Source organism: Moschus berezovskii, chromosome 25 (assembly GCF_049115385.1).
Source record: "Moschus berezovskii isolate FMDL1 chromosome 25, NW_MosBer_1.0, whole genome shotgun sequence".
In the NCBI taxonomy this organism is placed as follows: Eukaryota; Metazoa; Chordata; class Mammalia; order Artiodactyla; family Moschidae; genus Moschus; species Moschus berezovskii.
In genome coordinates this window covers 9692368-9720363 of record NC_142484.1, presented here as the reverse complement: position 1 = coordinate 9720363, position 27996 = coordinate 9692368, and the positions used below count along the sequence as shown (strand labels likewise).

Sequence of the window (27996 nt, the reverse complement as noted above, 5' to 3'; positions counted from 1 at the left end):
TGAGGTTGACAGTCTTGCTGTAATTGGGAGAACACGGGCTGCAGCAAGTTTGGCAGATTCAGAGTCACCTGCAGCCAAAGCTGGGGTTGTGCCGGCCGCCGAGGGGCTCAGGGCTCCCGAGGAAGAAGAGGTCAAATTCTAACCCAGATGGGAAAGTTGGTCCCTGGGGCAGTTTCACTTCCTCTCCTCGCTCTCAGGAAGGTGGGGAAAGGCATCATCTCCCCTTGCTGCCAAAGTTCCCTTTGCGACAGGCTGGGGAGGGTTTATAAAAATCTCCTGGTGGAGACAATCTCCCCCGACGAGCCCCTCAGTTGGCCTCTGCTCCTTTCCAGCCACTTCACAGCAGAGTCCAAATCCAGAACCGTATGTGTTTCAAGGGCTGGAGGGTAGTGAGGGGAGGGCTGGGTGGCCAGAGGCAAGGAGTGGGGGACCGAGGGCAGTGGTCATTCTTAGCAGTTCCAAGGAAACAGGGCCCTTCTCCCAAGCACCCTGCACAGGCTCAGTGGCAGCTCTGGCCACCTGCCCTCCCAGAAGGGTTCCAAACCCCCACGGAGTGCCTCAGAGTGGAGAGGGTTCAGGCAAGGAAGACCACAAAGATGATGAAGAAGACAATGAGGATGAGGAAGATTTTGACCATGAGCCACCGGTTGGAGGTGACCGACTGGAAGTACTTGAGGATCTCTGAGTGGGCGGCCTCCACGTCCAGCTGGGCTCCCAGCACATTCTCGTCAATCCTGAGGATAGGTTTCGGGAGGAGAGGAAAGAGAAGGATGTCGGATTAAAAAGAATGCTGTTGAACTGTATTTTTTATGTATGTATATATTTTTGCCTAAAAAGTCCCTTGGATAGAGGAGCATGGCGGGCTATAGTCCATGGATGGATCCCACAGAGTCAGACACAACTGAAGTAATTCAGCATGAACACATAGAGGAAAAAGCTCTGGAAGAGTAATATAAACAATCTTGGCTCTGCAACTTATTAGCTAATGAACCTAAGCCACTCATTTAACCTCAAGTCTCATTTTCCTCAACTGCAAAGGAAGAAAAAACGAGGGTAACACAAATCCTAGGTTTCTTGTCAGGCTTAAATGAGTTATATAAAGTGCCCAACCCATATTAGGAGAATCCAAAATGTCTATATAATTTTTTGCTCATTGGTATTTACTAATTTTTGTCTAATTAACAGTGTGTGCTCAGTTGTGTCCAACTCTTTGCAACCCCATGGACTGAAGTCAGTCAGGCTCCTCTGTCCAAGGGATTTTCCAGGCAGCAATACTCGAGCCAGGTGCCATCTCCTTCTCCACGGCATCTCCCCAACCCAGGGCTTCAACCTGTGTCTCTTGCATCTCCTGCATGGGCAGGCCTCTAGGGCCACCTGGGAAGCCTCTAATAAACAGCACTGATTTGTAGTAAGGGGGGAAAGGTCACAGAAAATCATGGTCAGGAAACCCTCATTCTAAGTGAGAAAGGAAGAACCTGATGATATGGACAGCAAGTCAAGGGAAGAGAAAAGTCCTGAATTAGAACATGTCTCTCAGGGTATAGAGAAGTCCTCAGAAGAATGGCAATCTCTTGAGACATTGCTGAGGAAAATCAAACATTTCCCAGCTAATCTGCATATACAATCCTAAAAACCAAATATAAACCCTGGTCTTTGCAAAGGGAGTCGCTGGGAGCAGGGACCTTTGGGAGCTGTGAGGTCAGAAAAGTTGGTGGAGCCTGGTAATCAAGGAAGAAAGTGAGAGGAAAGGCTGGGCCAGTGGCTGCAAGCCCAAGGTCCTGGTAAGGTGGTCAGGAGTATGACAACCTACTCTCTGTCTAAATACAGAAGCCTGGATTCTACATGACTCCCTATTAATGTCAGAGAGGCTAAAGTATCAGGTTCCCTAGTTTTTGGTATAATTACATTTCTCAGTGTGGATGCACTTGTCATCTCATACCCAATAAAGCTCATTCATATTGACAATTATAATGGGCTTCACTTAACAAAAATGGAAGAACAATGAATGCAGTCTGGCATATAAAAGATATTAAATGGGAGTCCGTGAATGAAAACTAGTACAAGGGAAGAAGTTACTATCACTCAAAAGTAATTTTAAAAAGAGGAAGTTCCTTCTTTATGGAAGAATTTAAGCTTATTAACGTAGAAGGAATGAGCAAATTAGAAAATGACCATTTTGCACACACATGCTCTCAAACGAATCAGGCAAGGATCACCAGTGGGCCAATAAAGAGATAACCTCATCAAGTGCCTTCTGATGTGATCACCTACACAGCCGGCCAAAAGTACTGAACTTAATCATAGGGACAGACAGTGCACAGGGGACTCAAAGTGTCACTCCACTGATGACTTAAGTCTGAGTGTCACCACCTTGAACAAGAGACCAAATAGGGTATCACCAATAAAGAGATAACCTCATCAAGTGTCTACTGATATGACTGCCTACAGGGATGGCAGAAACTACTGAACTTAATCAGAGGGACAAACATCGGACAAAAATATGTGTATGACTTTGTATAAAAGGCACTGGTCTCTTAAAAAAAAAAACAGTAAATTATCACACACACTAAAAAAGGCAGACTAAAGAGACACAGAAATTGAATGTATGAATGTTGTCTAACTCTTAAATTGAAAGGAAAAGGCTAAATTTTTTTTCGAAGAGTTGGGGAAATTTGAGTATGGATTGATTATTGGGTTGTGTTGGAGAAGTGTTCAATTTCTTAGGTTTGATAATGGTATTGTGGCTGTTCAGGAGAAATACGTATTCTTGGCAGATGCTTGCTGAAGTATCTGGGGATAACACATGATGTTTGAAAAAACTATCATGATGTTTGCACCTACTTTTTTTTTTTTTACATGCGCACAGCCTTCTTTATTTATTTATTGTTCTTTATTTATTTTTAAATATTTACTTGGCTGCACCAGGTCTTAGTGGCAGCATGTGGGATCTAGATCCCCGACGAGGGATTGAACCCAGGCCCCCTGCTCTGGGAGTGCAGAGTCTTAGCCACTGGGCCACCAGGGAAGTCCCTATTTATTTTTAATTGGAGGCTAATTACAGTGTTGTGGTGATTTCTGCTGTATATCAACATGAATCAACCAAAGATATACATATGTCCCCTCGTTCTTGAACTTCCCTCTGGTCCCTGACCCTGCATCTACTTTTAAATGATTCAGGGAAAAAAAAAATGGTGAGAGGAAGTAAATGTGATAAAAAGTCAATAGTTGGTGAATCCAGGTGAATCATTACAGATGTCCCTTCTGCTATCCTCCCAACTTTTCTACTGTTTGAAAATTTTTAATCTACAAGTTGGAGGGAAAAGGAAAATGACCGAGTGACACAAGGAATTCTAGATCAGTGGTGGTTTTTATACCTTAGAAAAAATAAGAATCACCTATTAAGCATCTCAAAAATGCAAGTTCTTTTTTTTTTGCCGTGCAGAGTAGCTTTTGCAATCTTAGTTTCCCATGCAGGGATCTAACTCAGGTCCACAGCAGTGAAAGCACTGAGTCTTAATCACTGGACCACCAGGAAATTCCTCAAAAATGCAAATTTTGGAAATTCCCTGGTAGTCCAGTGGTTAGGACTCAAGGGCTTTCACTGCTGAGGTTGGATCTCTGGTCAGGGAACTAAAATCCAAGAACCTGAGCAACAAAGCTGGGGGCGGGGTGGGGTGGGTAGGCAAATTCTTAGGTCTCACATTCTAGGGTGGGGCCCAGGAGACTACAGGTGGAGAAGGTGAAAGTCAGCTGTGTCCAACTCTTCTCGACTCCATGGACTATACAGTCCATGGAATTCTCCAGGCCAGAATACTGCAGTGGGTATCCTTGCCCTTCTCCAGGGGATCTTCCCAACCCAAGGATCGAACCCAGAACTCCCACATTGCGGGCAGATTCTTTACTAGCTGAGCCACAAGGGAAGCCCAAGAATACTGGCGTGGGTAGCCTATCCCTTCTCCAGCTGATCTTCCCTACCGAGGAATCAAACCGGGTCTCCTGCAAGAAATCTGGAATAAATCAGTGGTTTCTCAGGAGAGTGCTAAAATCCAGATCCTCTGGCATTTGCAGGAAGCAAACACAAGAGTATCTGTGTCTATTGTAAAAATATTATCCTTTCAGAATTTCAATTTCTTGTTCATATCGTTGTACACAAATTTTCTCTCCCTTGTTATTTTCCTTTTATGTTTCAATCTACTGCTGGATTGCTTCTGAGCCACTCAACTGAACCTGCGGGCACTGATCCAGTTAATCCAAGTCCCCTGATGCAAGTAACACCTGAGGATCCTTAATTCACATTTCTTTCTCAGGGGCACCAAGAAATAACCACTCCTTCCTCCCTAAAATTCTTTCCACCTCAGCTTCTAAGGACACATTTCTTTGCTTTTTTCTCTCATCTCCCTAAAACATCAGTCTCTTGGACAGATTCTTTCCTTCACCAGGTACATCTGGAATCCATGGGGATCTATTCGGGCCTTGTTCTCACTTTGCCCATTGTCCCTGGGTGGTCTCATTGACCTCCATGGTTTCACCAAGAAGCTGCTGACTCCTATGTCCTTTATCTCTAGCTTAGCCCTCTCTTTCCCGAGCATCAAACCATGCCTCTCGGCTGTCCCTTGAAGTGTGAGCTCGTCAGAGATGTCCGCGGTAAATCTCATTCTCTGCACCCAGCACCGGTTCACCGCCTCCTGTGTTCTCTCCCCACCCCAGATCCAGGAGGACTGGCTCAAAGCAGCAACAACCAATGTTTGCTAAACCAATGAACCAGAGAAGGCAATGGCACCCCACTCCAGTACTCTTGCCTGGAAAATCCCATGGACAAAGGAGCCTGGTGGGCTGCAGTCCATGGGGTCGCTAAGAGTCAGACACGACTGAGCGACTTCACTTTCACTTTTCACTTTCATGCATTGAAGAAGGAAATGGCAACCCACTCCAGTGTTCTTGCCTGGAGAATTCCAGGGATGGGGGAGCCTGGTGGACTGACGTCTGTGGGGTTGCACAGAGTTGGACACGACTGAAGCGACTTGGCAGCAGCAGCAAACCAATGAACAAATAAGTACTAACAAGGAAAAATACTTATGACACCCTTTCAAAGAAGATTAGTTGTCAAGTTGTATATATACTGTAATTCTGTTTTTCTGTTTGTTTATAAAAGGCTTTCAGGGACTTCCCTAGGGGTCCAGTGACCCATCTTCCAGGGGATTCCCTGATGGTCCAGTGGTTAGAACTCTGTGTTGTCAGTGCCAAGGACTCTGGTTCTGTCACTGGTCGGAAAACTAAAGAATCCCACATGCTCTGGGCTGGAGACCTGGATTTAGTCCCTGGGACAGGAAGAGCCCCTGGAGGAGGGAATGGCAACCCACTCCAGTATTCTGCCTGGAGAATACTGGAGAATTCCATGGACAGAGGAGCCTGGTGGGCTACAGTCCATGGGAGTCACAAAGAGTTGGAGATGACTGAGCGACTAGCACTATCATTTTCACTTCGTGGGTGACTAAGCCAGCACATCTGTACTGAGCCCCCGAATCTAAATGAAAGATCCTGTCTGCTGCAATGAAGACCCAAAGCATCCAATAATAAATAAATATTTAAAAAAAAGGCTTTCAGGTTTCTGTTTTTTTTTGCCAAGTTTCTCCAATGGCTCATCGGTAAAGAATCTGCCCAATATGCAGGCAGGAGATGCAGGAGATGCTGGTTGGATTCCTGGGTTGGGAAGATGCCCTGGAGGAGGAAATGGCAACCCACTCCAGTATTCTTGCCCAGGAAATCCCATGGACAGAGGAGCCTGGTGGGCTACAATCCAAAAGGTCAAAAGGAGTCAGACATGACTGAGAGCGTGCACACACACACAGACACACACGGGGGACGGACATGGACACACACCCACACATACCCATGGAGGATCTTAGTACAAACACACACACCCACACACAACCATGGAGGATCTTTGGTCCCAAACCAGGGACCAAATCCAATGGGAAGTTTGGAGTCCTAGCCACTGAAGCGCCAGGGAAGTCCCTAACTCTAACAGTTTTAAACATATACACTGGGGAAAGAATACAAACATCTTTTACAAATCTGATTTTTTGAATCTATAATATTTTAATAGTCAAAATACATTGTCACCTGAAGAGCTCTAGTGTTTATGGTTTAACTCACCTAGGGATTCCCTCGGAGAAGGCAACGGCAAGCCACTCCAGTACTCTTGCCTAGAAAATCCCATGGACGGAGGAGCCTGGTAGGCTGCAGTCCATGCGGTCGCTACGAGTCAGACATGACTGAGCGACTTCACTTTCCCTTTTCACTTTCACACATTGGAGAAGGAAATGGCAACCCACTCCAGTGTTCTTGCCTGGAGAATCCCAGGGACGGGGGAGCCTGATGGGCTGCCGTCTATGGGGTCACACAGAGTCGGACACGACTGAAGTGACTTAGCAGCAGCAGCAGCAGCAGGGATTCCCTAGATCTCAGGTGAACCAGGTAAGACTCAGTCAATCTTCCTGATTCTAGGACCAAGAGAGCTGTCTTCACAGTGCTTTTAAATTGCCCAATTGAATACGTAAGGTTGCTTGATGGATCAGTGTTGGGAAATCCGCTTTACACAATGGAGGTGTTCACCCAGTTTCACTGGATCAACAACCACCAGTCCAAGCACTCTGCTGGTGCTTTGGGACAGCAAAGAACCACCAGGACCGGGCGCTGCCCAAGGGCCGCAGAGCAAGTGGGCGGGCGTGTGTCAACCTGCGGACTACTCAGAACTCCCACAACTTCCCTTCTTGAGGTCCTCTGCCAAAAGCCTTTCTTCTTGCCAAACTGAGAACACTGAAGTAGCCTGAAGAACTGGCCAAGGTGAAAAAACAGGTTCCTGGCCTCACACTTGGAGATTCTGACTCCACAGATGTGGGTGCAGTGGACTTCCAGGAACCATCATATTTTTTTTTAAGAGGAAAAAATACACATTTATAATTAGGTATAGCTGATTTAAGGTATTACATTAGTTTCAGGTGTTAAACAAAATTATTATAGGTTATACTGCATTTAAAGTTATTATAGGAACTTCCCTGGTGGTTAGGACTTTGCGTTCCAACACAGGGACTGTGGGTTTGATCCCTGGTCAGAGAGCTAGGATCCCACGTGCTTAGTGGCCAAAAAACCAAAACAGAAGACAAAAGCAATATTGTAAGAAATTCAGTAGAGTTAAAAAAATTTATAAAAAAGTTATTGTAAAATGTTGGCTATATTCCCAGTGCTGTAAAATACATTCTTATCTCTTATTTTATATATAATTTTTCTCTTAAACCCCTCCCCCTATTCTGCCCTTCTCCTTTCCCTCTCCCCATCAGTAACCACTAGTTTGTCCTCTATATAAAATTGATGCTGATTTAAAATATTATATGTTTGAGATGTACCACACAGTGAGTCACAATTTTTAAAGGTTATACTCCATTTACCGATATTATAAAATATCGGTTATATTCCCTGAACTGTACAATATATCCTAGTAGCTTATTTATTTTATACAGAGTCGCCTGTGCCTCTTAATCCTCCACCCCCATGGTGCCCCTCCCCACTGTTAACCACTAAATTGTTCCTTATATCTGAGTCAGTTTCTTTTTTGTCATATTCATTAATTTGTCTTATTTTTCAGATTCCACATTTAGTGATCATCATATAGAATCTGTCTTCCTCTGACTTATTTCACTAAGCCTGCTGCTGGAGAAGGCAATGGCAGCCCACTCCAGTACTCTTGCCTGAAAAATCCCATGGACGGCGGAGCCTGCTGGGCTGCCATCTTGCGACCCCATAGATTGCACTTCAAATCTATTCACTGTTGCAACAGTTGTTGCAAATGGCAACATTTTTTTTCATGGTTGAGAGTATTCCATTGTACACACCTACCGCATTTCCTTATCCATTCATCAGTTGATGGATACTTAGACTGCGTCTGTATCTTGGCTATTCTAAATAGTGCTGCTGTGAACACTGGGGTGAATGTATCTATCAAACTAGTGTTTTCATTTTCTCTGGATATATACCCAGGAGTGGAATTGCTGGACAATAGGGTTGTTCTATGTTTACTTTTTTGAGGAACCTCCCTGTTCTCCACACTGGCTGCACCAGCTTACATTCCCACCAATGGTGCACAAGGGTTCCCTTTCCTTCATTACCCTTGCTACAGTTTATTTGTGGTCTTTTTGATGACAGCCACTCTGACAGGTATGAGGTGATGTCTTATTGTAGTTCTGATTTGCATGTCTCTAATGATTAATGATGTTAAGCATCTTTTCGGGTGCCTGCTGGCCACCTGTATGTTTTCTTTGGAAACATATCCATTTAAGTCGTCTGCTCTTTTTCTTTTTGGCCGCCCTATGCGGCATGCGGGATCCCAGTTCCCCAACCAGGGATCGAACTGTACCTTATGCCTTGGAGTGTGGAGTCTTAACCACTTGACTGCCAAGGAAGTCCCTCTGCTCCTTTTTTTAATCAGGTTGCTTGATTTTTTGATGTTGAGGTGCATGAGCTATTTATACATTTTGTATGTTAACCCATCAGTTGTATTATTGGCAAATATATTCTCCCAGTCAGTAGGCTATCTTTTTGTTTTGTCAATGGTTTTCTGTGCTGTGCAAAACTTTGATTAGATCCCATTTGTTTACTTTCGGTTTTGTTTGCTTTAGGATATGGATGCAAAAAACTATTGCTTTGGTTTATGTCAAAGAGTATTCTGCCTGTGTTTTCTTCTAGGAATTTTTATGGTTTCTGGCCTTACATTTAGGTCTTTAATCCACTTTGGGTTTACTTTTTTTGTTGACACATCTTGTGGCTTCCAGGACCTTAGTTCCTTGACCAGGATCAAACCCCAGCCCCTGGCAATGTAAGTGCAGAGTCCTAACTGCTAGACCACCAGGGAGTTCCCACACTTGGAGTTTACTTTATGGTATGAGAAAATGCTCTAATTTCATTCCGTTACATGCAGCTATCCAGTTTCCTCAGCACTACTCATTAAAGAGACTGTCTCTTTACCTGTATATTCATACTTCCTTTGTCATTGATTAACTGACCATAAGTATGTGCGTTTATTTCTGGGCTCTCATTCTGTTTCATTCACGTCTGTTTTGTTTCACAGGGTGTGTTCAGTTGCATTCGACTCTTTGTGACCTTATGGACTGTAGCCCGACAGGCTCCTCTGTCCAGGGGATTTTCCAGGCAAGAATACTGGAGTGGGTTGCCATTTCCACCTTCAGGGGGTCTTCCCAACCCAGGGGTCCAACCAGCATTTCATTTGCCTCCTGCCTTGTAGGTGGATTCTTTACCACTGAGGCACTGGGGAAGCCCATTTTTGTTTCAGTACCATACCATACTGTTCTAATAGTAATCAAAGTTACAGCAGTAGCTTTGTAGTGCAATCTGAGGACGGGGAGCATGACAGCTCAAGCTCTGTTCTTTCTCAAGACTGTTTTGGATACTGTGAGTCTTCTGTGTTTCCATACAAATTTTAAAATGACTTGCTCTAGTCTATGAAAGATGCCATTAGTATTTTGATAGGGATTGCACTGAATCTGTAGATTGCCTTGAGCAGTACAGTCATTTTAATGATACTAATTCTTCCAATCAAGAACATGGTATATCATTTCTATTTGTGTCCTCCTCAGTTTCTTTCATGAGTGTCTTACAGTTTTCCAAGTACTCTTCTTTTACTGCCTTGAAATTTATTCCTTAGTACTCTCTTTGACGTGACTGTAAATGAGTTTCTTTCATTTCTCTTAATAGTTTGTTACTAGTAGATAAAATGAAACAGATTTCTCTGAATTACTTTTGTATCCTTCAACTTTACTGAATTTATTGATGAGCGCTAGTAGGTTTTTGGATTTTCTATGTATGGAATCGTGTCATCTGCAAACAGTGACAGTTTTACTTCTTCCTTTACAATCTGGATTCATTTCTTTTTCTTCTTCTGATTGCTGTGGCTGGAACTTCCAATACTATGTTGGGTAATATAATGTTGAGAATGAGCATTCTTGTAGCTGATTTCAAGGAAATGCTTTCAGCTTTTCACCACTGAGTATGGTGTTAACTGTGGGCTTATCATATATGGCCTTTGTTATGCTGAGGTATATTCCTTCTATGCCCACTTTGTGTAGAGTTTTTTTTTTATCATAAATGGATGTTGCATTTTGTCAAAATCTTTTATTTGCCTCTACTGCAATGATCATATATTTTTTCTTCAATTTATTTAATGTAGTATATCACATTGATGGGTTTGTAGATACTGAAAATCCCTGCATCACTGGAATAAATATTCCCACTTGATCATGATATGTGTTTTTAATACATTGTTGGATTCAGTCTGCTGATATTATGTTGAGGATTTTTGCATCTACATTTTATCAGTGATACTGGCCTGTAAATTTTTTTTTTTTGTGATATCTTTGGTTTGGTGTCAGGGTGATGCTGGGTTTGTAGAATCAGTTTAGAATCATTTCCTCCTCTGCAGTTCTCTGAAATAATTTGAAAAGGATAGGTATTAACTCTTCTCTAAACATTTGGTAGAATTCACCTGTGAAGCCATCTGGTCCTGGACTTTTGTTGGAAGTTTTTAAAAATTACTGATTCAGGACTTCCCTGATGGTCCAGTGGAAAGAATCTACCTGCCAATGCAGGGGACATGGGTTCAATCCCTGGTCTGGGAAAATTTCACATGCTGCAGGGCAACTAAGCCAGTGTACCACAACTATTGAAGCTTGCAGCCTCTAGAGCCCATGCTCTGCAACAAGAAAAATCATTGCAGTGAGAAGCCTTCACACTGCAGAGAGAAAGTAGCCCTTGCTCGCCACAACTAGAGAAAGCCCACCCACAGCAATGATGACCCAGCATAGCCAAAGCTAAGCAAATAAAAATTTTTTAAATTACTGATTCAATTTCATTACTGATAATTCATCTGTTCATATCTTCTATTTCTTCCTAGTTCATCTTGGGAGATTAAACATATCTAGGAATTTGTCCATTGCTTCTGGGTTGTCCATGTTATTCACATATAGTTTTCCATAGTAATCTCTTTTGATTCTTTGTATTTCTGTAGTATTCTTGCCTGGAGAATCCCAGGGACGGGGGAGCCTGGTGGGCTGCCGTCTGTGGGGTCGCACAGAGTCGGACACGACTGAAGCGACTTAGCAGCAGCAGCAGTATCAGTTATAATTTTTCCTTTTTCGTTTCTGATTTTTATTGTCTTAGGCCCTCTCTTTTTTCTTCTTGATAAGTCTGGCTAAAGGTTTATCACTCTTGTCTATCTCTTCTTAGTTTCATTGATCTTTTCTATATTTCACTTATTTCTGCTCTAATTTTTATTACTTCTTTTCTATACTAACTTTGGATTTGTTCTTTTCCTAGTTCCTTCGGGTGTAAGGGTAGGTTGTTCAGTTGAGGTTTTTATTTCCTGAAGCAGGCTTCTATGCTATAAACATCCTTCTTAGAACTGCTGTTGCAGGGAAGTCCCACATATTTTGGATTGTTTTCATTTTCATTTGTCTCCAAGTAATTTTTATTTCTCCTTTCATTTCTTCAGTGATCCACTGTTTGTTTAGCAACATATTTTTTAGCCTCCACTTGTTTGTGTTTTTTGCAGTTTTCTTCTTATAGTTGATTTCCACTCTTACAGCACTGTGGCTGGAAAAGATGCTTGCTATGATTTCAATTTTCTTAAATTTACTGAGACTTGTTTTGTGTCCTATCACAACCCATTCCAGTATTCTTGCCTGGAGACTCCATGGACAGAGGAGCATGGCAGGCTTCAGTCCATAGGGTCACAAAGAGTCAGACGTGACTGAAGTGACTTAGTACACATGCACATTTTGTGGCCTAGCATGTAGTATGTCCTGGAAAATGTCCCATATGCACTTGAAAAGAATTTGTATTCTGCTGCTTTTGGAGAATTGTTCTCTATATAAGACCATTTAGTCTAGTGTGTCATTTAGGGCCAGTGCCTAAATGACACATTATTGACTTCTTGTCTGATGTGTCCATTAATATAAATGGAATATTAAAGTCTCCTACTAATCAATTCTTCCCTTTATGTCAATTTCTCTCTTTATGCCTCTTAATATTTCCTTTACACATTCAGGTGTTCTTATCTTTCGAGCCACTGAACTACCAGGGAAGTCTCCCCTTGCAGTTTTTAATATTCTCTCTGTGTCTTTAATTTTTGCCGTTTTAATTACAATGTGTCTTGTTGTGGTCCTCTCTGAAGTTGATCCTATTTGGGACTCTCTGGGCTTCCTGGACTTGGATGTCTATTCCTTTTACCAGGTCAGGAAAGCTTTCAGCAATTATATCTCTAAATATGGTCTCTGTCTCTTTTTCCCTTCTCTGGAAGCCCTATAATGCAGACGTTAGCACACTTGAAGCCCTAGAAATCTCTTAAACTGTGCTCACTTTTTTCTTTCTTTTTAGTTTCAGTGATTTCTACTACTCTATCTTCCAACTCACTGATCCATTCCTCTATGTCATTTAATCTACTGTTGATTTCTTCTAGTGTATTTTTCATTTCAGTTATGTTCATCTGTTTGGTTTTTCGTTGTATCTTCTAACTCTTTGTTAAACTTCTCACTGTGTTCATCCATTTTTCTTTGGAGTTCTTTCATCTTTATGATCATTACCTTCAACTCTATCAGGGAGTTCACCAATCTCCACTTCACTTAGTTTTTCTTCTGGGGTCTTGTCCCTTTGATTGGAACAAGCTCCTCTGTAACCTCACTTCGTCCAATTTGCTGTTTCTATTTCCATGTATCTGGCAGGTTGGTTGTTTCTTGACCTTAGAGAAATGGCCTTTTGTAGGAGTTGTCCTTGCATCCCATCCCTTGATTACCAGAGCTGTATGCTCCAGGGCTCCCCCATGTTGTGTGGGCCCCTCTGTTGTGATGGGGATGACTAGGCATAGGTGGTCCAGTAGGCGTGGCTGGCCCCTGGTCTGGTTAGTTGCCAGGCCCTGCCTTATGCAGATGCTGCCAGTCACTGGCTGGTAAGATACTCATTTTTTATAAGCTCTATAGGGGGTTCCTATGAACATTCAGCCTTGGCAAACAATGGTTAAAAGGACGTTTATTTATTCAACTAGTAGGTGTTGAGCACCAGCCATTGATACAGTGCTGAGTTCCGTTATCTTGGTCCCTCCCTTCAGGGGGGAGCAGAAAACGTCCGCTTTCCCAGCTATCACTGCTGTTGCTGCTGCCAAGTCGCTTCAGTCATGTCCGACTCTATGCAACCCCGTAGATGGCAGCCCACCAGGCTCCCCCATACCTGGGATTCTCCAGGCAAGAACACTGGAGTGGGGTGCCATTGCCTTCTCTGCCCGGCTATTACCAGCTCATCTTAAATTCAAGTCTTCTACTCATGCACTGGCTCCCACTTCTTCTCACCTGCTCCAGGACATAAACTTTAAGAATTTTTCCCCCTTCCTGTTATAATATCAATTTTTATTTCTCTGTTGGATCATTCCCAATACAATACAAACATACATTTATTTTCTCCCATTCTTTAAAAAAAAAAAACAAAACAAAAACCTCTTGTCTTTCACTGGACAAATAGGGAACAATCTGAACACTGAAAATAGTCATTATCCTAACTAATTGTAACACAAAACATAAATAAAAACCTTAAGGCCATAATGATAATCAAAAAGAAGGAAGAATTAAAACAAGAATTAAAGCCTCCTTAGTCTCTATGTTGGCACCTGCTCCACAAACTACCTACTCTGAAAATACAGGAAAATAATTAAGGTTTTATCCAGTCTGATTAAGATGAACTTCAGCTCATGCAGTTAATAAAGAAAAGCTTTTGTTTACAGAAAGAAAATGCACCTGAATTAGATAAATTGATTCAGACCAGATAAGCATCATAACTGGCTCCTAAAAACAGGTTAAAGGGGCTTGGGGAACAGGATATGCAAAAAATCATTTGCTGACTACAAAGAAGAAATATACTCTTAAACAGAGATGACTTATTACCACCTTAATCAAATGATCAACTTTGTCCTTGATAATGTAGGGACAGCTGACATTAAATGTATCTTAATAAGATGAAATTTGTTGAGATATATATATGTACATATATCTCAACAAAATAAATATATAGTTACAGTGGATTTTTTGGGGAGCCACTTCGCACTGCTTGTGGGATTTTAGTTCTTCCACCAGGGATCAAGCCCAGGCCTTCAACAGTGAAAGCACAGAGTCCTAACCAATGAACCACCAAGAAATTCCTACAGTTGATTGTACATATGTATACATATATATTCCTGGAAGAAGACAGAGAAAGAGGTAGAAAAAATTTCGAAAGAAATAATGGTGAAATATTTCCTAAACTTTGTGAAAGACATAAATTTACAGATTCAGGAAGCTCAGAGAACCCCAAGCAGCATAAATTCAAAGGAAACCACATCTAGGTACATAAGTGATCAACTGCTTAAAAACCACACAAAAGAAAAAAAAAAATTGAAAAGCAGAAGCAGCCAGAGATTACATACAAAAGTTAGAATTACCACTGACTTCTCATTAGGAACGAGAGGCCAAGAGACAGTAGAATGATATATTTAAAGCACTTTAAGAAGAGAAACTATTCTTCAAAAATATGGGTGAAATTTTAGATAAAAGAATTTGTCATTAGTAGATATGCACTATAAAAAGTACTAAAGAAGACTTCTTTAGTGGTCTAGGGGTTAAGAATCCATACTGCCTGCTTATGATTTGATTGTTCGATCCCTGGTCCAGGAAGATTCCCCATGCCTTGGGGCAACTAAGCCTGTGCTTGCAACTACTAAGCCCACAGGCTCTAAAGCCCGTGAGCCCCAACTACTGAGCACAAGCACCCTAGAGCCCCAGGCTCTGCAACAAGAGCCTGAGCGCCACAGCTAGAGAGCAGCTCCCACTCAGTACAATCAGAGAAAGTCTACACTCAGCAACAAAGACCCAGCACAACCAAAAATAAAAATAAATTTTAAAAAAAGGTACTAAAGAAAATTCTCCAGGTTTAAGGGAAGTGATGCCAGATGGACACTGGGCATTCAGGAAGAAATGAAGAATAATGCAAAGAGTAAATATATGAGTAACACAAAATACTACCTTTTCCTCTAATTTCTTTAAGATAAAAATTATACTATGGTATTGTGGGATTTATAAAGTTATGTAGATACAACAAATGTGACAACTAGAGCATAAAAGATGAAGGAGGGGGGTTGAAAAGTTCTCACATTTTGTATGAAGCAGACTGGGAAGAGTTAATGAAGCGTATTATAATCTGCTATTATATTATAATCCCTATAGCAACCACTAAAATAAAAAAAAACCAATTATATATAGCTAAAATACCAACAAATTTATATGGAATTTAAAAAAATTTTTTTTTGCAACTGTTCAATACAGGAAAGGAGGAGGAACAAAAAAAAAAAGAGAGAAGGGAAAAACAAAAGAACAGTAAAATGGTAGACCTAAATCCAACCTTAGCAAATATTACACTAAATATTAATGAACTAAACAGGCTAATTAAATTCTCAGCTCTCAGCAAAATCTGTCACAACTGATCACTCTTTCCCTGACTTACTTTCTTCTCCTGACTCCCAGGACATCATCTCCATTTATTTTTCTTCCTATCTCACAAGCTGTGCTCCTGTTCAGTGCCCTCTCCTGGGACTGAGACTTGATTCCAGAAATAGCCTTTGAGACTCAGTGCTTGATCCTCCTCTTTCTTAGAATTCCCTTGGCCTAGTTTCAAAGTTCAATTCTGCCCATTTTTGGCCCACACCTGTCTTTTCAACTCCTTACATCTATCAGCCTGTTCACTATTTCCACTTAGATGTCTAACAGACAACTGTCCACTTCTTGTTGGACAACACGTCCAACACAACTTATTTTGCCCCAAATCTGCTCTGTCTTGAATAACTAGCTTTGTTTATTTCAAGTAAAGGACATGAATCCCTTCGATCGCTCACATCAAAAACCTGGAGTTATCATAAACTCTTTTTCTCTCATACCTTGCATTCAGTTCATCAGGTAACTGATCCTGTTGGTTCTACCTCCAAAATATATCCAGAATGCAACTACTACTCATTCAACCTTGGCCCCAACTATCACTACCTCCTGCCTGGACTACTGCAAAGGCCTCTGAACTCATCTCCCTGTGTGTATAGGCCTTTACAATCTGTTCTGACTATGGCAATCAAATGATCCTTTTAAAATACAAGTAGGAGGGACTTCCCAGGGGAGGGAATCCCTTGGAAGTCCAGTAGTTAGGACTTGGCACTTCCATGCAGTGTCCCTCGTCAAGAAATTAAGATCCCACAAGCTATGCAGTGCAACCCAAAACATAAATAAAAAAAAATAAAATAGACGTCAGATAGTATAACCTTCCACCAAAACCCTACAATAGGACTTCCCTGGTGGTTCAATCCACCTGCCAAGGCAGCGGACACGGGTTCAATCCCTAGTCTGGGAAGATTCCACACACCACAGGGCAACTGAGCCCATGCGTCACAACTACTGAGCTTGCACGCCCTATAGCCACTGCTCCAAAACACAGAGAGAAGCTACCTGCTTGCCACAACTAGAGAAAGTCTGCTTGCAGCAATGAAAACCTAGCATGGCCAATCAATCAAATCAATCAATACCCTGCAATGGCTCCCCATTTGGGCTTCCCTGTGGCTCAATGGGTAAAGAATCCACTTGCAGTGTGGGAGACCTGGGTTCGATCCCTGGGTTGGGAAGATCCCCTGGAGAAGGGAAAGGTTACCCACTCCAGTATTCTGGCCTGGAGAATTCCAAGGACTGTATAGTCCATGGGGTCGCAAAGAGTCAGACATGACTGAGCAACTTTTACTTTTCACATTGGCTTTAAAAGGCCCCACCTGATCTGGTCTCCCATCTCCCCTCTAACCTCCTCTCCCTTGGCCCCAGATGCAGTGGCTTCCTTGCTATCCTTTAACTCAACAGACATATTCTTGCCTGAAGGCCTTGACATAGGTTCTTCCCTCTGCCTGGTACTCGTCTCCATCTATGCATACAGCAAACTCCCTCACCGTCCCCCAGTTTTGGGAGGATGTCATCTTATTAATAGGGCCTACCACAGCCATCCTATTTAAAATTACAGCTTGCTCCTCCAAACCTAGAACTCCTGATTAGTTTACCCTACTCTACTTTTATTTATGGATTTATCACTGGTCAAAAATATATACTGGACCATTCACTTATTACACATATTCTAAATTATCTGCCCTACTATGATGTACATTTCACGAGGGCAGGGATCTTTGTCTCTTTTGTCTTTGGCTGTATCTCTATGACTGACTGAATGCCAAGTGCTAAAGAACAGGAGCAGATAAAATCCCTTATGCAGTAGCAAGGGCACCAGGGGAGCAGAGAGGCCTTCCTGTGGGTTGGCTCTGCCTGCCTCCCTCCAGTCTCATCCTGCACTTCTCTCTTCCTGTTCACTGCTTTCCAGCTCCACTGGCCTTTTTGATTCTTTAATAAAGTAAGACTGTCCCATCGTATGGCCTCTGTTCTGGCTGTCCGCACTGCCTAGACTACTCTTACCCTTTCCTTTGCATGGTTGGATCCCTCTTGTCATTCATGTCTCTGCTTAAATAGGAAGCCTTCAGAACAGCCTGCCCTGCCACCCAATCTGATATTCCTCCTCCATCACTTCCTCAACACTGCATCCTAATTTTCAGTATTAGCCCTTGTCATCACCTGAAAGTTTATTCTCAATTCTTTTTAAAGTTGTCCTTACTCATGCTATCAAATTTCATACTACAAAGTAAGTTCCACAGAACAGACTTAACTTTTACTCATCAGCGTATCCCCAGCACCTATGACAGTGCCTGACATGGAACAGGTGCTCAATTAATACTTGTGGTGTGGATGGAGACAGGTGAACTGGACCTTATGTGTGGACAGGATTCACTCTTCTTTTCCAAAGGGCATTAAGCTGTCCCTGGGGACCCCTAGGATGCCAATCCACAGGGAAGACAAGGCTCCTGGTTTTGAAGTTAAAGAGAGAAAGTGTCTTACCTCTGAATGGTTTCTTCCTGTTCCTTAACCATGTGTGCCAGCTGCTGGAAGATGGAGCCCAGCTCAACAATTGTGGACTCAATGTTCTGCATGGTGTCTGCCCGGCTCTGGATATAAGAATCCTTCAGAGGAGAGAGAGCGTACATGAACACCAGGAGCTTCTGAGGGTGGGTCCTGCCTCTTCGGGACTTTCCAGTTTGCCATTCCACCCATGGCATATTCCAAACACTTGCTTGTGACCACACAAGAAAACAGGGGAGCAACCCCTCCCTGCCTCAGAGCGTGGGTACCTGCTCGTCAATGAGCTGCAGCTGCTGGCTGGTCCTAGAATCCATCATGTCAATGGCCACATCCCCAGAGGCTCGGGACTCCGCCCCCAAAACCACAGCACCGCCCCCTGGGGGGAAGAAAGAGGACATGGCACTTCTTAACAGTCAAAAGGTTCAAAGAACATATGGTCTGGATTTGAATCCCAGCTCTGGCACTTACTAGCCTTGTGACCCTGGACAAGTCATTTAACCTCTCTGAGCCTCAGTTTCCTCACCTGTAAAATGGGGGATAATGATAGTTGTTTTCTCAAAGGGTGGTTTTGAAAATGAAATGACAGACTGAATATGATGACCAAGTGGACCAAAAATACTAGAAAATTCATCCTTTTGAACATGACTGGATTCACCCTCAACAGGGAGAATGCTGGAGACTAGGTGCAGATCATAGATCCCAGGCATCAGGAGTGACCTCTGAGAAAGCCTAGCAACTTCCTTGACCCTCCGCTCTCCTACCCAATCCCTGCCTTAGGAAGATACCCTCAGACCCAGAGTCACTATGCCTTACCCCTCAGGGCTCCCTGAATTGCCTGTGACTTACCCAGGTGGTTGGGGGCAAGGGGCAGGGCTGATACAGGTGCCCGGGAGAACTGCTCCCGCCGGCTCCGCTGCTGCTTCAGGTTCTGGGTTTGGGGAAGAAATGCAAAGGTCCTGAGGCCTCTGGAAAGTGGGCACATTAGATTCCTCCTGGTGTCCGTGACCCTGTTGCCCTTGCCCTTCCCACGGCCCTCTGGGGCCCTCATGCCCAGATTCCTATCCCTCCTACACAGCTTCTTCTCACCTCTGTCCTCACTTCTAAAACTGACTTGAAGTCGTTGGACATGGAGGCCAGTTTCGACTGGAAGAGGAGGAGAGAGGGTCAGCCAGACAAGACAACACCTCCTCCCTTCTGCCGCCCCGTCTCCCTGGTCCCACCTGCAGGGAGACCACGATGGTGTTGGAATGGGTTTGCAGGTGCCGGCCGCTCTGGCTGCCCTTGGCCCTCACGAAGTCCTGAAGCTGGGCGATTTGTTTGTTGAGGCTATTGATGTCCTGGTGAAAAAGCCAACAGAAAAAATGAATATCAACCGGGGGTTCCTCAGCCAGTATCTCTCCCACATGGACATCTCTGGCAGGGATGACAGGATGAACATACTAGCAGGGGTGATGCTGTCTCAGTCAGACCAGAAAGGCCTGCGGGTACAGTCCAACCTCTGGAGGTTGCTCTGGCTCAGTCCCTGCAGAGTAGAGCCAGAAAGAGGTGAAATATGACCTCGTCCATTTGTAAAGAACTGAGTTGTTTACTCCCTCCAGCCTTCTGCCCTACCCACTACTGTGAGGCCCTGCTCATGATCACAGAACCCCTTAAAAGGCCAGAATCTCACTCAGACCCAGAGCATGCTGACCAACAAAACATCTGTGCTGTACTCAGGAGATGGGAGGAGTCCTAGAAACATCAATGAAAAGGTTTTTATATACACAATTCATTTTAAAAAATTACTACTGCAGGGACTTCCCTGAGGGTCCAGTGACTAAGACTCTGCATTCCCAGTGCAGGGGGCCCGGGTTCAATCCCTGGTCAGGGAACTAGATCCCACACACCACAAGTAAAGATCCCGTGTGTTGCAATGAAGACTGAAGAATGAATCTTGAACTGCAATGAATTTGCATGCTGCAACTAAGACCCAGTGCAGCCAAATAACATACATATGGGCCTCCCTGGTGGCTCAGACGGTAAGGATGCAAGACACCAAGGTTCAATCCCTGGGTCAGGAACATCTGGAGAAGGGAATAGCTACCACGCCAGTACTCTTGCCTGGAGGATTCCATGGACAGAGGAGCCTGGTAGACTTATACAGTCCATGGGGTTGCAAAGAATTGGACACGACTGAGCGACTCACATACACACACACATATATTTCAAATTAATATTTAAATAATTTTAATTAATATATTTTAAGTTACTATTGCAAAACAGTGAAAGGTGTGACTCGTCGAACTTTATAAATGAGTTAGTAGCACAGCCAGGCTTTCTACAAGAGACCAGTGGATCTTCTGCTTTCCCAATCCTGCCTGCTGAGGGCCTCATAAGATGAGGGAGATGAAGGCCTGACCGGGAGTGGCGGAGAAAGCTTGCCCCAGAGCAGCTAGGCCCAGGGCAGGACCAGAGGAGAGAGAGGAGCAGGAGGGGAAGGGGCCACAAACAGTTCAAAACATAGGCTAAAAAACACTAGATCAGGCAACTTCCAGAATCCCTCCAACAGTCCCCTGAATTAGTACCCAAGCCCCAAGGATTCTCGAGTCCCCTAGACAATTTCTGCTGCTGACAGCCATGTATCCAAAACTGTATTCCAGGGTTCCCCCCATAAAATCTCCTCTACCAGGAGCTCAGAAAATGCCACTACTTCCCACTTAGGTGGCCAAGCTAAAAGCTTTTAAGTCACATACTGACAACTCCTTAACGCAACCTACATGCCACAGCGCAATGACAACCTTCCTGAACGTTTACTATGTATTCAGACTTTGTGAACAGAACAGCAGCCCTGGGTTTGATTACCGTGCACCACACAACTCGCTAAGCAGCTTATGACTTTCTCTTCAACTTAACACAGAAAGCAACTCTTTATCCCCCACCTGCCCTGAAAAGCTATTCCACCTTCCTCTGTGCCATTTTGGTAAATGGCACTACCATTCACGAGCTGCTCAGACCAAAAACTTAGCAAGTCATCTTCAATTCCTCCCTTCCCTTAATCTACAAGGAACCCACAAAGAACCCAGCTGATTCCAACACACACTCTGAATATGTCCACTCGTTTTCTTCTCTAACAAAGCCACTCTAGTCCAAACTGTCCTCTCGAAAATCGCCCAGAGCCTCCTAAGTGACCTTCCTTTCAGAGTCTGCCCCCAGCAAGCCATTTTCCACACAACAACCAGAGTGATCCTCCAAATCCAAAACAGGGCATGTATGTCATCCCCACTCTTAAAATCTAAGAGCTTCCCACTAAATCTAGAAAAGAATCCACTTTCCTCACCGAGCTTACACAGCTAGACGGTCTTGGTCTGTCCACGCCTCTGGCCTTACCCCACCCCGGCCTCCTTCTCACTGGCTGTGCTGCAGCCACACTGGTCTCTTCCACAAATGTCAAATGTATCAAAGTCACTCAGGCCTCAAGGCCTCTCCCTTTGCTACTCCCACTTTCTAGAATGTGCCCCCTCCGATCTTTGGATGACCGATTTTTTCCTTACCATTCAGGTCTTCATGTCCCTTCCTCAGCTAGGCCATCCCAGATCACCCCATATAAAGTGGCCCATAACCTGAGGAGCTCACTCTCCTTACTTAATAGGATGTCCCATCACCTGAAATTGTATTTTCTGTTTACTTATATACTGTTTTGGAGAAGGCAATGGCACCCTACTCCAGTACTCTTGCCTGGAAAATCCCATGGACAGAAGAGCCTAGTAGGCTGCAGTCCATGGGGTCGCTAAGAGTCAGACACGACTGAGCGACTTCACTTTCACTTTTCACTTTCATGCATTGGAGAAGGAAATGGCAACCCACACTAGTGTTCTTGCCTGGAGAGTCCCAGGGACAGGGGAGCCTGGCTGCCGTCTACGGGGTCGCACAGAGTCAGACACGACTGAGGCAACTTAGCAGCAGCAGCAGCACATACTGTTTGGTTCACCCACTTGGAAAGGAAGTTCCCAAAGGCAGGGATCACATGGGTATTCTTTGTTGTTGTATCCCCAGAACCAGGCAGCCAAAAGTCACTCAGTAATGTGAGGGACTGAAAAAATAAACCAATGAAGCCTCACAACAACCCTTCAAGGTGGGTACTGTTATCATCGCCTTTTTCTTTAAAAGGGGTATAGCCTGCCAGGCTCCCCCATCCATGTGATTTTCCAGGCAAGAATACTGGAGTGGGTTGCCATTTGCTTCTCTAGGGGATCTTTCCGTTTCCTTCTCCAGGATAAGGTAGCTTACCCAACATCATATCATAAGTGGTGAGCCTGGGATTTGAGGTCTGTCTCAATCCATTCAGTGATTCAGTTCAGTTCAGTCGCTCAGTCGTGTCCGACTCTCCGCGACCCCATGAATTACAGCATGCCAGGCCTCCCTGTCTATCACCAACTCCTGGAGTACACTCAAACTCATGTCCACAGAGTCAGTGATGCCATCCAGCCATCTCATTCTTGGTCGTCCCCTTCTCCTCCCGCCCCCAACCTTTCCCAGAATCAGAGACTTTTCCAGTGAGTCAACTCGTCGCATGAGGTGGCCAAAGTATTGCAGTTTCAGCTTTAGCATCAGTCCCTCCAATGAACATCCAGGATTGATCTCCTTTAGAATGGACTGGTTGGATCTCCTTGCAGTATAAGGGACTCTCAAGAGTCTTCTCCAACCCATGCAATAATGCTCCAACAGGGACTTCCCTGGTGGTCCAGTGGTTAAGAATCTGCCTTGCAAAGCTGGGGACTTGGGTTCAATCCTCGGTAAACAAACTAAGATCCCAAATGGTCTGAAGCAACTAAATCAAGATGCCACAACTACTGAGCACACACGCCATAACTAGAGAATCAGTGCGCTGCAAGGAAAGATCCCCATGACGCAGTGAAGGTCCCATGTGACACAACGAAGAGCCAATGCAGCCAAACACATAAATATTTTAAAAAAAGAGTCATTAACACCCCAATAGTTAATGGAACCCTCTCCCATTCAGCACAGCATCTCTTCAATGTGTCTGCCCTTTGGCCTCTGCCATAATCATCTTCATACCGGACAACTGCACAAGCCTCTACCCTCGCCTCTCTGCCCATTCAGGCTCCAGGGTGTTTTTTTTCCTCCCACAGACATTCAATTTCTCATGTTATCCTTATTACATTATCCTGCGAAAGAAACAAATCATATCGTTAGAGGTGCTATACCAGTGTCTTGTAGACAGAACTGGAATTCAGGTTCTAATCATCTTTGCAGCCCACACATTCAGAGTGATTCTACACTCCTTTGCAAGCCCCACAATGGTCTTTACAACCAGCTGCTGCTGCTGCTGCTAAGTCACTTCAGTCATTCTCCAGGCAAGAACACTGGAGTGGGTTGCCATTTCCTTCTCCAATGTGGGAAAAGTGAAAGTGAAGTCGCTCAGTCGTGTCCGACCCTTAGTGACCCTACGGATTTTTCAGCCTCATCTGCTGCCAATCACTCATTTGATCAACAAGTATTGAGCAACGACTACATGCCAGGGGATTCCCAGGTGGCACAGTTGTAAAGAATCTGCCTACCAATGCAGGAGACACAAGAGACACAGGTTCGATCCCTGGGTTGGGAAGATCCACCAGAGTAGGAAATGGCAACCCATTTCCCAGTATTCTTGCCTGAAGAAATCCATGGACAGAGGAGCCTGGTGGGCTACAGTTCATGTGGTTGCAAGGAGACAGACACGACTGAACAATTGAGCACTACATACCAGATACTGTCACAGGTGTCTGGGATACATCCGAGAACAAAGAGAAAGAAAAATTTCTGCTCTTGTGGCATTCCCATTTGTTATTTTCTTTTTTCTTGATGTGGATGAGGTAAGTGGGAGGAAACAAACAATAGACACAAGCTTTATAGAGACTGTTAGAATGTATCAAGTGCTGCTGCTGCTGCTGCTAAGTCACTTCAGTCGTGTCCGACTCTGTGTGACCCCACAGACGGAAGCCCACCAGGCTCCGCCGTCCCTGGGATTCTCCAGGCAAGAACACTGGAGTGGGTTGCCATTTCCTTCTCCAATGTGTGAAAGTGAAAAGTGAAAGTGAAGTCGCTCAGTCGTGTCCGACCCATAGCGACCCCATGGACTGCAGCCTACCAGGCTCCTCCATCCATGGGATTTTCTAGGCAAGAGTACTGGAGTGGCTTGCCATGTATCAAGTGCTATAAACAAGAAAATAGAGCAAGGTAAGGGAGATCAGTGTGTGTCTCACTACGAACAAAGCTAGTGGAGGTGATAGAATTCCAGTTAAGCTATTTCAAACCTTGAAAGAGGATGCTGTGAAAGTGCTGCACTCAATATGCCAGCAAATTTGGAAAACTCAGCAGTGGCCACAGGACTGGAAAAGGTCAGTCTTCATTCCAATCCCAAAGAAAGGGAATGCCAAAGAATGCTCAAACTACCACACAGTTGCACTCATCTCACACGCTAGTAAAGTCACGATCAAAATTCTCCAAGCCAGGCTTCAGCAATATATGAGCCGTGACCTCCCAGATGTTCAAGCAGGTTTTAGAAAAGGCAGAGGCACCAGAGATCAAATTGCCAGCATCCGCTGGATCATGGAGAAAGCAAGAGAGTTCCAGAAAAACATCTATTTCTGCTTCATTGACTATGCCAAAGCCTTTGACTGTGTGGATCACAATAAACTGTGGAACATTCTGAAAGAGATGGGAATACCAGACCACCTGACCTGTCTCTTGAGAAACCTGTATGCAGGTCAGGAAGCAACAGTCAGAACTGTACATGGAACAACAGACTGGTTCCAAATAGGAAAAGGAGTATGTCAAGGCTGTATATTGTCACCTTGCTTATTTAACTTATATGCAGAGTACATCATGAGGAACGCTGGGCTGGAAGAAGCACAAGCTGGAATCAAGACTGCTGGGAGAAATATCAATAACCTCAGATATGCAGATGACACCACCCTTATGGCAGAAAGTGAAGAGGAATTCAAAAGCCTCTTGATGAAAGTGAAAGAGGAGAGTGAAAAGTTTGGCTTGAAGCTCAACATTCAGGAAACAAAGATCATGGCATCTGGTCCCATCACTTTATGGGAAATAGATGGGAAAACAGTGGAAACAGTGTCAGACTTTATTTTTTTGGGCTCCAAAATCACTGCAGATACTGATTGCAGCCATGAAATTAAAAGACGCTTAAAAAGGCTGGTATCTGCCTCATAATGCTTGTGTGTTAAGTGTCCAGCACAGTGCTTTGTACATAGTAGATGACCACTGACACAACAGAGGAGTAGGATGTTTGGAGTTGGCTAGAGAAACTTGCTCTGAGACTCTAGAGTAAGGGAAAAAGATGGAAGTGATGCAACTGGAATGCCCGACTCTCCTGATTGCTAGTCGCTCACCTGTTTGATGATATAAGTTAGCTCCTCAATTTCCACTGCCTTATCATCAAAGAGGGACTTGCGCTTTGCCACTGCAGAGACAAACAAGAAGCCACCACAGGTGAGGTCGGAGACCAGACTCAAGATAGAATGGTGTTGAGTCTGGTGTTGAGTATGGTGTTGAGCCCTCTGGTGTTCACTGTCCCAGCTCTGAAAGGTTCAGGAACACTCACAGATTGTCAGCTTCTCCAGCTTGGCAAATGTGTTGCTGAGGTCTTTCCCAATGCGCCTGCAAATGAGCACAAGTGAGAACACTGTGGAAGGGAAGGAGAGGGCCTTTCCCACCTTAGCACCAGCACAACCAATCCCAGTCCTTGCGACCAAGGTCACCACAGGCAAGACTACCTCTCCTCAGACACTGGCCAACCCACCATATAACTTCTCCCAACTCACTTGGCCATGAGGGTAAATTCACTGCGCTGCCGGACAGCACGCAGAGCCGGCTTGTTTGTCTGGATTCCATTCTGAAAGGCAACGTCAAAAAGTAAAACATTCTGTTTTTCCTTCCCATTGTCAGCTTTCACTATTCCCCAGGCATCCTCTAAACCCGCCCTCTAGCACTAGCGGCACCCTCTACTGGACAGGCCACACAAAACCTGATGCCGCCACTTACTAGAAGGGGGGCTGGGGACAAGTGACTTAAACCACTCTCAATCTGTTTCCTCTTGTGTACAATGGAGACAGTTCTACACATTTCATTTTGTTGTTGCTAAGATTAAAAAACATAGGGGCTATAAATTATTTTAGCCAAATACCAGATCCATGATAAGCACTAAATAAATGGTAACTAGTTTTACCATTCTATTCCTCCAACTGGGGAATTGAGAGGATAAACAGGAAGCTCTTGGAAATGATATAGAAGAGCAACTGCAAACAAGAACTGAGCAGTAAAAATATTTAAAATCACAGTAACTCAGTTTCCACTTGGATTCAGAAAATCTGGACCAAAACGAAGCAATCTAATTTTTTAAAAAAGCACTCCCAAGTGATTTTTATTAAAATTACTTTATTTGGAAAGTTTCTTTCATTTTACAGATATAAAAACTGAGGTCCAACTAGATTAACTTTCCTGTCGTCACAACGCAAACTTGGTAGAATTATACTGGAATGAGAATTTAAAGCGTTTGTCTCTGAGCTAAAAAAGGCTCTTTCTAGAACCTGTTCCTTATCCAAACCAAATATACTGTAAACATTTCTCACCCTGAGATATTCGTTCCAGAATAGCAACCCTAGATTCCTGATTAAATAAAACAACAACAAAGTCTGGATCCTTGCCTCTAGATTAGCTAGCCCACCTTTTCTCTGCTGCTTGTTAGATCCTACCATCCCAAGCTGGACCAGGTCTCCATCAGGCTCCCCCAAGAATTAGTTCAATCAACGGTGCTGGAGCAGCCCCTCTCCCAGGTTTGAGTAAGACTCACTCTGCCTCTTCCAGTCCAGGTCCTTACCTGACGGCTCTGCAGGGACTTGCAGGCTGACAGGAACTCCTGAGTCCGATCCCGGCAGGACATGGTGTCGGGAGGGGGAGGGACCAGGGCCACTGGGGGGGGCAGAGGGGCGATGTCGCTGCTGCTACTGCCAGCAGTTGCAGGGAACAGGACCTGTGTCTTTGAGAGACCCAGGTAGACACCCTGATCCGTGTTCTTAGATCCGTAGCGTTTCCGCGGGATCATTGAGACGCATAACCTCGGACTGTGGTGGAGGGGAGAGTGTCATTCCCCAGGCAGCCTCCTTCTCCACCAATCCCCCGCCCCAACCAGCAGTTCTTCGGGGCCCCTCTGCACTTGGCACGGAGTTTCGAGCTCGAAGCCACCCGCGGATCCCGGGACCGGCCCGCAGCTGACAGGATCCTGCTTCTTCTGCGGCCCAAGCCGTCACCCTCTTCAGACTCCTCTTCCAACTTGGTTCCGGCGGCCACAGCGCGGGCCGGGGCCCTGAAGTAGAGACAGGGCCAGAGCCAGGTCCTGTGGCCCTGAGGCTCCAGCCCGTCCCGTGCAACTGCCCCAGACCCTAACTGGGCCCTCGCGTATCCACGGGTTTCTCCTACTCCTCAGGGAGAAACGGTGACGGACCACCTCAGAGGGGGGGAAAATCTCTAGGTGTTTATTTGAAGCAGGAAGTCCCACCCTCGCCTCGCCCAAGTCCCACCTTCTGGAAGTCTGCAAACACTGATTAGCTAATACCGACGTCACTCTTAAGAGGGCTTTTCTGATTGGACGGCGAGGTATTCGCTCACTCCGAGCCGGGCCGGCAGGACTTGCCCGCTTGTCCCTGGTTCCCTTCCCCCCGCCCGGCGCCCTCCCCGGAAAGAGCAGCCCAGAGCAGGCACGGCAGTCAGACCCTACCGAGTCCTACCTCCTTTCTGCCGCCTGCCGCCGCCGCCACTGCTACAGTCTCCCAGATCGTCACCGCCTCCTCCCCATGGAGCCGAAGCCGCCGAAACCGGACCAAAGACTGGAAGCCGCCACGTCACCCACACGTAACCCCACCCCCGGTGA

At 44.7% G+C, this 27996-nt stretch overlaps 1 protein-coding gene across 2 annotated transcripts; it reads right to left on the bottom strand.

Annotated features, from left to right (window-relative positions):
- STX5 (syntaxin 5) lies at positions 1 to 27989 on the bottom strand. Of its 2 annotated transcripts, XM_055415704.2 has the most exons (11): positions 27854 to 27989; positions 26947 to 27190; positions 25892 to 25962; positions 25672 to 25727; positions 25460 to 25530; positions 19292 to 19408; positions 19158 to 19214; positions 18918 to 18999; positions 18341 to 18447; positions 18051 to 18172; positions 1 to 734 (listed from the first exon to the last, which is right to left on the bottom strand). In XM_055415704.2, exons 2-11 carry the CDS (start codon positions 27169 to 27171, stop codon positions 575 to 577), a joined length of 1068 nt encoding a protein of 355 aa, XP_055271679.1. In that variant the 5' UTR covers positions 27172 to 27190; positions 27854 to 27989; the 3' UTR covers positions 1 to 574. The 2 variants fall into 2 exon arrangements, with proteins under 2 accessions (XP_055271679.1, XP_055271680.1); XM_055415705.2 differs by lacking the exon at positions 27854 to 27989 and having other exon boundaries at positions 26947 to 27845.
- Between the last annotated feature and the right edge of the window lie 7 nt (positions 27990 to 27996).